General features: G+C 41.3%; 1 protein-coding gene across 3 annotated transcripts in view; it reads left to right on the top strand.

The window, feature by feature from the left end:
* The first annotated feature begins 4,869 nt into the window (after positions 1 to 4,869).
* LOC109034007 (insulin-like growth factor 2 mRNA-binding protein 1) overlaps positions 4,870 to 11,098 on the top strand; it is a 93,164-nt gene continuing 86,935 nt past the window's right edge. For 2 of the 3 annotated variants that reach the window (XM_019046905.2, XM_019046903.2), the window contains exon 1: positions 4,871 to 5,180. In XM_019046905.2, coding sequence (XP_018902450.1) covers positions 5,006 to 5,180 — 175 coding nt within the window. In that variant the 5' untranslated portion in view covers positions 4,871 to 5,005. Of the gene's footprint in view, positions 5,181 to 11,098 lie in introns of all 3 variants that reach the window. The other variant, XM_019046904.2, reaches the window with a different exon arrangement.

Genomic DNA, 11,098 nt, shown 5'->3' with positions numbered 1-11,098 from the left:
CGGTATCTCTTAGGCATCCATGAAATGCATGACGCTGATAATGGGATTTTTCTACTTCCTTCCTCTCTCCCTCCCCCTCAAAAGACACCCGTAACGCAGGTCTGCATCTCTCTTAAAAAAAAATTCGTAACGCTTTGTTCAACCCCCTCAAATGAGCGTTTTGTGGTGAATTTTGGATGGAAGATTGCCACTTTGCGTCGATTTCGCGTTTGAGACTTTCAATTGGTCGGCGCCACTCGACCGTTCTCTAGCGTCAAGCAATAACGCATCCCTGGACTTCCCTTTTCCCCTATAACGCACTCGTAACGCAGGCACAGACCTCCTTCTCCCCCGGGAGCGATACTTACGTATTTCATAGCCTCGAGCATGGAAATTACGATTCTCGGGACTGCGTTCTATAGTAGTATAAGAATTATACTTAAGGCATTTTCGCCTACTTTATTTAAATTCCCTCCTCCCATTTATGCCTACCGTAATGAGCCAAACCTCTCCTAATGGATTACTTAAGCTTGTCTTGACCTCCCTCCCCTCTCGTAAGACCCCGGAAGCCGAGCTCAGCCCCCCTCCCCCGTTAGCCTATCACGTGATAACTTGTTATAGGTAAACTGTCCGTTTTTCTGAAAGTTTCAAATTTCGCTTTGGCTCAACATGTTCGGATGTTTTTTGTTGATGAGTTTCGTAAAACACTTTTCTGAGCATGGGTTATGCCATTACCTCTCAATTTTGCTTATTTCGACACTTAGACCCCGTCTCCTTAGGACGATCACATTTGGCCATTGAACCTAATGATATGAACGGACTAACGTCCTCGTTTCTTTTACTCTTGAAAGGCGATAGACGGGCTCTGGGTGGTAATTACGTGGACAAAAGCGAAATTAGAGGGAACAAGTGGCAGTGGGCACACGATGAAGCAATAAAAAGCGTCGTAATGCGGGTGAATGGGAGCGTGGGTGGCGACAAGGAAGGGAAGGGGGCAAATGTGCGGAGGACGCGAGTACGGCGATGCCTCGAAAATGAATGGAAGCTGAAGGGATGAAGAAGATGCGCTGAATGGAGCGATATGAATGATATGATTACCCTCAGCACGCTTCTGGGCAGGTGAAAAGGATCCTAGCAATCCCTGGGTTGGTCGTGTGCTGGCCATCTACATCCACCCTCGCATCCCTTGTCCCGGCGAGCGTGGGGCAGCTCGCGTTTTTTTGGCCGTCTTGTGCGCGAAAATGGGCTGTGTCCAGCGATACTCCCCCGCCTAAGCCACTTACCCCCAGTGGCCGCCCCATTTACATACCGCTCCTCGGCTGGTTATGACTCCGTTTTTTTAACCTTCCTGGACGTCTGCCGCTATTTATTTGCGTGTCATTGTGGCGCGTGTTCCCTCACTCCGCTATGGATAGCGTTTTAAGCTCCTCTTTCGCGGCTTTGGCGATTCACCTCTTCAACGCTGCGACCCCCTCCCCTTGGGATTGGAAAGGAAGACTACCACCTCACGTATGGGATCGTATAATAATCCGGGTGAATTAATGTAACATTTGAATGCATCGAAATTTTCCGGGACGGATTTCCCAGAGGAGAGCTGCTTTCAGAAAACAGAAAACATGCTCAACGTAAAAGTTACCCAAATCCTTTACCGCTGGGTGTCCGGTCTTAGAGTGGGCGGAGACCCCAACGGCATGGTCGGAAATTCTCAATGGGGGGGGGGGGGGGAGTCTACGGTGTAAAAGTTCTCATGAGTTGGGGGTTCGAAGATAAGAAATTCCTTAAAATCCCGAAAAATGAAGTTATTTCGAGAACATTCTCCGGTGATGGAAGTTCCAGGGGTCAAGACCCCCTGGCCAAGCCACTGACGGGGATACTTGGGCTCGACCCCACATCTAGGTAACTTTACCTAATTCTAGAAGATGATGATCAACTTGTGTAGTTTATTTCCAGTTTTTGGGAATCCCTCCTCTCCCTCCGAATTTGTCCTCTTCCTGTGAAAAGCAAGAGGCGTAATTTTGAGAGGGAAGAGGGACTCCCCCTCCCTGGTTATTTTTCTCCTTTTTAACTTCATTTTCCCTAGTTTTGATTGGTAGAAGTAAATTTTTCGAGAATGTTGGATCTTTTGTCTCCCCCTCCCTCGGATAGCTTTTTTCCTCTTTGGAACAACTGTTGCGCCCCTCTGTATCGTAATATTTGTCTGAAATGACGACCCTGAGAAAAATTCTCACAAAGCTTTCAAGAGCATCTGCATCTCTGATTAGATCCGGGTGGAGGACTTCGAAGTAGAAAAGTGGTGATATGGACGGAGCTAAAAATATGTTGAAATTGCCATCAACTAGTAATGGATACTTTAATTTTTTTTTTTCTTTTCACATGTAAATGAAAAAGAGGGAATTAAGAATAGAGTTTTTTAGTGACTTTTCTAATTCACGGGGGGGGGGGGGGATGAAAGGGGAGCATCACGTATTTCTTAGTAAGTAGACCTGCATTTAGGAAGGATGGATTGCATAAAGAAAAACTGATTTTTAGCGTTATGTATACTGAGGAAAGCCACTCTGCGTATAAACTCCTTGTAGAAATGCAACATTTTCACGATAAAAGAGTAAGCTCGATGGAAGTAATGCAAACTTTTTCATGCACGAGGCTCAGGTTTGCGTGGCGGGTGCGAGGAGGGAGGGAAATATAAAAACCTCGTGCAACGCCGTTAGGTAGGTACCAAATCTGTGAATGGCCCCCAAATAAAATCGGGAATAAACGATGTGGCTTAAGTTTTTTCATACGGGAGATTGTGTTCCTCGCTGAATGATTTTGTTAAAATCCATATTGCACATGCTCTTCTGTGAAGTTGTTGACATTTTTTACACCTTATAAAAAGGGAGAGGTAGAGGGGGGGGGGGGAGAAAAAATTATCATTATCAAAGGAAAATATGTAGGCGCTCCAATGGCTGTCCGGGTTTGACTTCTGGCAAGGGGTTTTGGGGGAGCTTCCCAGAGCCGGATTTTCCTACTTGCCGCCCATGGGCCGCCTGTATTTTGCCGCCCCCTTCTCATTCGTTTTGAAACATCAATAAAAACCATCAAGTGAACGTGCCAGCGGGGGAGGGGTGCATAAGACGCGTTTACTCTTGTTGAACATATTTTTTGGGAAAGCTCTGTCAACACTACTAGCAAAAGGTCACAGAACTTTGCGCGAAAGTCAAGTTTTGTAAACCTATCTCTCATGGACAAGGCCTTCCATTCATAAGAAATGAACGAAAAAATTATGAAAGAACAAACACAAAATTTGGTTTAATGATTTTAACTTCCGCCACCGCGCCGCGCCGACCGCACCGTGTTTGGCGAAAGGCGTGAAGTATTCACGCAGTCTTGTAGGCGCTGTGCGTTTCACGCTGACCGCACTGTGTTTGGCGCAATGAGTGAAGTATTCATGCATTCTTGTAGGCGCTATCGGTTTCACGCTGACCACACAAACCGCACTGTGTTTGATGCAATGCGTGAAGTATTCGTGCAGTCTTGTAGGCGCTAATATGTGTTACATGCCGATCGCCGCGCCGCGCGCCGAGGGCTTCTCCTTTTCATCTCAAGTCCTCGTTATCATTTCTCCCTAGGTCGCGCCGTTCCAGGCCAAATTGTGTGTTTGTTTTCTCTCTTAACTCGACTAGGTAATTAAAGATGCTGTCTCTTAAATCACTGAAAGACGACAAAATTAGAAATTACTATTCTCTCAGGAAATGAGAGATTTTGTAGCCTTTTCTCGTTTGTAATTTTTTTTTCTACATCCGATTTTTTTTATACCTACATTTAAAAAAATTGCAAAATTTGCCGCCCCCTAGATTTGCCGCCATGGGCCGCGGCCCATGTAGCCACGCCCTTAATCCGGCCCTGGAGCTTCCATCAGAAAATTTTGAGAAAAGGTGTTTTTCCTAAGCAAGCTTTATTCATGTTCCATTTCTTTTCATCCGCGCAACTATCACTTTAGCATGGGCAAAAAAGGGGGGGGGGGAGTCTGGTCCCCCAAAAATCCAATTAACCTTCCCGGGGATTATTGCTGAGTAAGTGCGCGTGACATACTTTTCATATTGACGATCGTAATTTTAAAATTTTTTTTATGAGAATAGCTCGAAATTGCTCCTAAAACGAGTCAAGTTTTCAAATTTTCTGGGGAGGCCCTCCAGACCTCCATTAAGGGCAAGGAGTCTCCCGTACTCTCCTTGGAGTTAGGGAGTCGGGCAGACCACCCCCCCCCCCCCCCCCCCCCTAGTGGAGTGTCCCCGCGTCCAACCACACCTTCCTTGCGATGAGGTGCCTCTCTGGCCCACCCACACGAAAGTGTATACTTCCGCCCATGTACCTTAAAATTAAAAAAAAAAGTAATTAAATTGTTCAAAATTCGTTTTCAACCAAAATTACGGAGCGCCTCTCACCAACTAATGAACCATGTTGCAGAATCTTCTTGAAAAGTTACTTGAATCCACGAGAAAAAATAAGTCGGAAAGTAACTGGGCTGCACATTAAGGGGTGGAGGGGGATTTTTTCACGGGGGGCGCTGACCCCTTCGTCCCCTGACTGCTCATGCATGAAAAAGATGCACACGGTATAATCAGGAATGCAACTGACTTGGTTCATCCTGAACAAGTCGGCTGGTGCTGTATTTCAATGCGGCACTACTATTATTTTCTCCTTCTCTATTCATTAAATCACTGACCATTCAGAGTGAAGGGTTCCAAAATTTTGCATCGCTGTAAAAAACTGGGGTCGTGTTTTTCTTCCTTTTTTTATTATATTTTTCTCTCTCAAAAGTTGTTGTTGTGTTGTCCATCATGCAAGTTCCCGAGAGAGGGGGAACCGCTTTGTTGCGAAGAGGGGGAGGCCAGGGAGGCAGAGAATGCTACCGTAGGCTTATTATGCATGCGTGCCAAATACGTGTAGTAACTTCGTTCTCGATTTCAGTGACCGGGTGCTAAGTTGATTTTATGTATTTTATACCCCTGTATTTTGTGTAATTGTTTATTTTGTTTAAGTGAAAATGAATAAGTTATACGTCGGAAGTTTGCCTCCGGACGCGGGTGAAAGTTCGCTAAGACAACTATTTGCCGAGTTCGGCATTGCTTGTGGTTCAATTACTATAAAACGTCCTGGATACGCTTTTGTTGATTTCCCTGACCAATCTTCTGCGGATAAAGCCATTGATAAACTGAACGGTAAGTCGAGAAATTTCTCAAAATTTACTGACTGTCCTTGGTCATTTTCTTACGTACTTTTCTCGATACATTTGATCGGATTTTGGTCGGTTATCAGTTGACACACATGGCTATATTTTGTCAAGTTTCGACCTATCATTCACTAGGGCTACTCACTGTTATGGAGTCATCCCTCTTCTCTGTTGATCCTAATGAGACTTTCCATTCATTTTACATTCCACACTGATTTAATCACTCCAAGGCTCCTTTTTGGTGCTAATCTCTAGCCCGACTAATGTAGCACATAACCTCTTTACCAAGCAGTTTCGCAAAGGAATGTTATCATTTGAGCCTCCGATTCTCGTTCAACAAACTCTTATTTGATATTCTTGGTTGTATTTGCTCTTGAATCCATGATCGACCCCAAACCAGTGAAACAATCTGCATGTATTGATATATTTTATTTGCTTAGGTGATAGTGCAGGAAGTTTCAGCGATTCATTGATTGCAACCTTTGCATACTTAATTTAGGATGTCCTTATCATGATATGAGGTATTTTGTTCATGCATGAAGCCAATTTCAATAATTCTCTTACCTTCTTTTAAGATCTAATATATGTCAAGCTTGTTGATTGCTTCAAAGTGCTTGAAAACTATTCCGTGTTCGTCAGTTTGCCAAATTAGGATTTTGTTCAGTTTCACGTAAACAAACCAAGAACTTTTACAGCAACTGTCATTCAGGTGCAAGGTGAATGTTTTTTGGAATTTTAATCACTTTTTTCCATGATCACTTCATTTTGAGGTGTTAGAGCTTATGCTATTCATAAATAGTGAAATTAATGGCTTTCAGTCTTCAACTATCTTACTGATAACACGCCAGCAATTTTCAGACCAGTATCCTAGTACCTCCTTCCAACCACATCTACTCCAGTAAATCCTCTCATGGCCCAAAATTTTGCAACCATTTTTGCGTACTCAGTTATCATGAGACTGGCTAATTTTAGCCGCAGACATGGCTTTATGCTGTCCATGATCCGTATCAGTTCTGCCTAAATTCGCCGCTAATTTTTATCGTAACTCTCATCTTCAATCTATATCTATCCGAGCTTTCTTCCTGGTAATTTATTTCTCAGTTTTTCAAACTTAGGAAAAGGCCTGGTTATACATATTGACTCCTGTCTCCATGTCTCTGTTTCTCAGAAAAAGTTGATCCAAAGATATACATATTTATGCTGAAAAATATTCTTTATTGAGACTGAGGAGGTCCTGCTTTACAAGGTTGTCTAGAATGTCGTTTGCACCTGATTCCGTCACAACAAAGGACAAGCCCGTGCTTTGCTGTAAATTTTTGGCTCAATTATGTACCTATGAATTACCACTATATTTTCAAATCCCTAACTTGAAAATTAAATATGTACCATACTTGTCTGAGGTGTAATTATGTCCAAATGTGGTAACATCATTTGGCAATCAAGCTTCATCTACGGATGAATTATCAGAAGAAAAAGTGGTGCTGTTTATTGCCTCATTTCAGTCGTTGAGACTTTTTTCTGAGGGGAGGGGAGGCAGAGGTATTAATCATATGCATAAGCTTAACTTGAGTGACTTAAGTGAGTTTTCAGTGAAAATTTAAGGAGTTAAAGAAACTTACTGAAATTTTCATTCAAAATTGTGCCTCAGTTTTTCAGTGAGTAAAAGATTTTATAAAAGGAATAATGCAATAAAGATCCTCCTTTTCTGGCTTGAATGATTCTGAGTCATGACAACTCTTGTCCCACACCCACCAAAGGAAGCGAAATTGGCTAAAAGACAACATAAGTTTCTCCAATTTTTTTAACTAATTCACAAGTGTATGTTGGTAATTGACTCTCAGCCTGCGTTAGCCATTTAACATTCAAATTTAAATGATCACATCTGATAAGAAGCACCTAATCAATTAATCGAAATTATCATTTTTTTTTTCGTAAGTAAAATTCTTGTAGGTACAGCATATCCTGTGAAAGAAATAAATTCATTTGTCAAGACTGAAATTAATATTTTAAGTACCTAAGAGAATTAGAAAGAACCCATTTTTCTCTCTCTCTCTCTCTGATGAAAGTGTTCTTTCAAGTATGAAAAACCACAAGTATATCTGAAACTGGTCCTGTTGTTGATTCTATCCCTTCAATTTTAAACTTAGAATGAAAGAAAAATCTCTCCAATAATTTCTCCATGACGAATAAAAGGAAAGTTACAGGATCGCTAATCTCTGCTGAACCAAACCGAGTTTCGTCCACTGCTTTTAGGCTTTGAATTGGAAATTCATGACTATCTGCTTTCCTCTGAAACAGTGAAAGAAGTAATTATTGAAACCTTTGATTTTTTGCTCTTAATTTTAAGTGAACATTTTAATATTTAACACTTGAAACAGTGCCTTTTGGATCAACATTATTAAAGGAAAAATGGTTACAGGTTGAACACCTGCAGCAGTAATGAGCTTTTCATATCCTGATGGTTTCAGGCAAAATAGTCACAGGCCGAATCGTACACGTGTATTGCACATAAACTCTACCTGTAGTAGGTACTATAGCTTTTCATTAAGCACCAGGAAATGAGAAATAAAGGAAAGGGGGATAAAATAACTTTTCGTTAGATTGGTTCTTTCATGTACCATACTTTGGCTGATCGTGGATTATTTTCACGAAAACGCACAAAAGATAAAAGTGGACGTTGTAGTGTCACTGTCACCATATTTGGACAATAATTCAAGGGAACAAGTTCTCGTAAAATCAGGGATAACTTGGCAAATGCGGAGTCTTGGAGTTTTCTCTTTCAGCCAAAACATGGCATTATTTAATTTCAAGAACCTTCGTGCCTGAAATCTTTTCATGTAAAAAATGGTGTGGAAAAAAAATGTGTATGGGTAAAAATTGAAAAATAATTCATACCTACTCAATAGATTTACTCAAGGAAATTTCTCTTCGATTTTTTTCCGCGAAATCATGCCAAAAAGTGAATTTCAAATATGGCAAGAGCTTAGAATTTTTACATTCAAAACCCTGAAAAATCGGGGAAGAGTCGGAAAATTTTTAATTCCAAGAATAGGTACCTGTCACCCTGAATATGCATTTGCTGCATTTTTTAAATATTAGAACGCGTTTTTTTATTTTACTTTGCGATTCCTCTGCCCTGTACGACGTTGGTGTAGACTCACTTTTCTGCTGAAAAATCATAGATGGGGGATGATCATTCAGGGTCACTAGATCGAAAGATCGTTCCAAATATTGCCGAAAATTTTTGTCATTTTTTTCAGTTAAGCCTATAAACTCATAAATAATTTTTACATGACGAGATTTATATGGGAATGCTGCCTTACAGAGAGAAAATTCCGTATGCATATCTGAATGTTGCCCAGTTTTCCTCGATAAAATATTTAATTTTGAGAAAAGTTGTGAGTCTCTTGAAATTTTTTGATCCAGAAGATTAAAATGTATTGAAAATTCGCCGAAGATTTCCAAAAAAGTTATCCAGGAGTAATCGTGTTTAATCGGAAAAAAGTTGCTTGAATTCGAATGCTCTTACGACGTTTTTCTGCGTACGGCTGAATTGAGGGAAAATAACTTTCGTGGCAACCCCGCCGAAGCAACCGTCCCGAAAGGTCCAACGTCAAAATCCTCGTGCGACAACGAATTATCACCTCGACGCTCCGAAGCCCCAATCTCACGGGGGTAAAAAAGAGTAACCGATTTTCGTGCAGCTCCCGATGAATGGGGCCCCGAAAAGATTTTTGACAGGATCCGCTGGTTTCGGGCGAAAAAAAACGCCACGAAAAAACGAGGGCTTTTGTCGCTTTAATTAATAATAATTGTTGGCGGGATAAGACGCGGATCGGGCGCGCGGAGCCGTATATTGAATCAACTGAAAAACGTTGCCATTCCCCGATGAGAAAAAAAACCTTTTTCCGTCAAAAATATGCCATTGACTGGCATTTACTATGCAATTCTGCAAGCGCGCGGGGAAGAGCCAAGAGCGGCGGCAGATTTTTGGGGATGGCGGATCCGCGGACGCAGGGATGCAGGACCACCCTTATTCGATCCTCAACCGGTATTCCGCAACCCTTTAACCCCTTCGCCCTTCCCCTCGTCCCCCTTCCCCCTATCAGCGAGAGCCTTCCTTCCTTCCTTCTGAGCTTTTTTTAAATGGTAGAGTCTATTGTTAGCCGAAATAATACATGTTGTATTGCAATTTGATTTCCTCGATGCGGTGCTCCGTGCGTATCCACTCCCAAAATGTATCCCCCGCGTTTTTTCTTCTTTTTCTCGCTTCTCTCACTCTATTCTTGCCGCCAATTACTTAATCATCAGTGGCTGAGCTTTAATCCCGGATTTCTGAAAACGCGCGTTCATTGACCGCGTCGGACGTTGTAAGCACTTCCCAATTTTGTAACGAATATTAATGCCTAATATAAACGATGAAAGAGTAATGAAAAACTTTAGTTTGACGGTGGATTCATCGTAATTTACTGCAATTTACGTAAATCTCTCAGTTTAAGTTAAAGTCTTAAGTTAATTAATTTTTTTTTTAAATTTAACTTAAGAAATGAAATCTCTAACAATACAATTGTGGAGCTCTAGTAACAACCGCAAAATTGTTTTAGTAGGGTGTAGCGGGATAATATTCTAATTACCTATGGTTGAATGCTTAAATATTTCTTTTGTCTGATTTCACCTTCATTCGTGATAGTGAAGAAGCAGCATCCGGGAGCGAACACTGGGGAAAAAAAAGTCGCTTGGATCTTGAGTCCAGACGCTTGAAAACAATGACAAGACAAAACATTCTTGATTCAATCAGATTTTTGCTTGAATCAAAAAGAAATCCGCTTTAATTATAAGAGGCTTGGTTCTCGATTAAGCAAAATTCCGATTGAATCAAGAGTATTTTTTCTTTCCAATGTTTTTAAGAGTCTGGACTCTAGATCCAGGGACTTTTTTTCCAGTGAAAGTTTCGCCCTTGTCCTAGATTTTCGTAAAAATCAGTGCGTTGAGCGTTCACTCTTTAGAATAAAACGTTTTTTTTTCGGTTGCAGGAACCGAACGTTCGGTTCATGCAACCGAACTTCTTTCATCAGTTTTTTAACCTCATAGACTCGGTTATACGAACGTTTGGTTACACGAACTGGAAGTGGGGTTCGACGAACCGACTAGTTTGGATGATAGAACACCACATTCTCCTTCATTTTAATATATGCAATTTTACCTTCTTGGAAGTCAAAATATTTGTGGATCACGTATTTTGTTCCATCCGTCTTTTTTACTCTGCGTTAAAGTCTCTGAGGCAGTAGTCATCCGAAAAGAACTGGATATGCAATTTTTCAATTTTCTACTTAATGTATGGAATTGAGGCGCCCTTCAAAGTTTACGTCGCTGTTTTTAAATTAACCTTTTTCCTTTTCCTTCGCAAGAAGTCTGGCAATTTCAGCGCCAGTGGTCAGGGAATTTTTCAAAAAAGTCAGGGATTTCTAAATTTGGGTTAAACTGTCGAGTTTGCCTTCAATAATTGTGATGGCAATTTGAGCGGCTTGGGAGTTCGAAAAGTTGTACAAAGTATTCGTGATTTTGCCACTTTCGCCCAGTATCAGTCCCGGCGAGGAACACGCCATTAATTCTCTTACTACATTTTTCATTCTGTCGAGTTCGCCTTCAATAATTGTGGTGGCAATTTGAGCGGCTTGAGAGCATGAATAATTGCGTGAAGTAGTTCTGCCACTTTTTTTCAGTCTCAGTCCAGGGAAGGAACACTCTGTGATTACCCATCGCATGTTTCGTTACTGAGTGGGTAGTGGTGCGCTAGAGATTTAACAGACTTTTAACGGAGTTGTTTGTATCCCTTTGTATGTAACACCTTTTACAAAATATTGGCGAAAAATTGAATTATCTACTGTTGCCGGAATTCGAGGCTTT

Source organism: Bemisia tabaci, chromosome 1, assembly GCF_918797505.1.
Source record: "Bemisia tabaci chromosome 1, PGI_BMITA_v3".
NCBI lineage: Eukaryota > Metazoa > Arthropoda > Insecta > Hemiptera > Aleyrodidae > Bemisia > Bemisia tabaci.
This window is presented reverse-complemented; position numbering and strand designations above follow the sequence as displayed.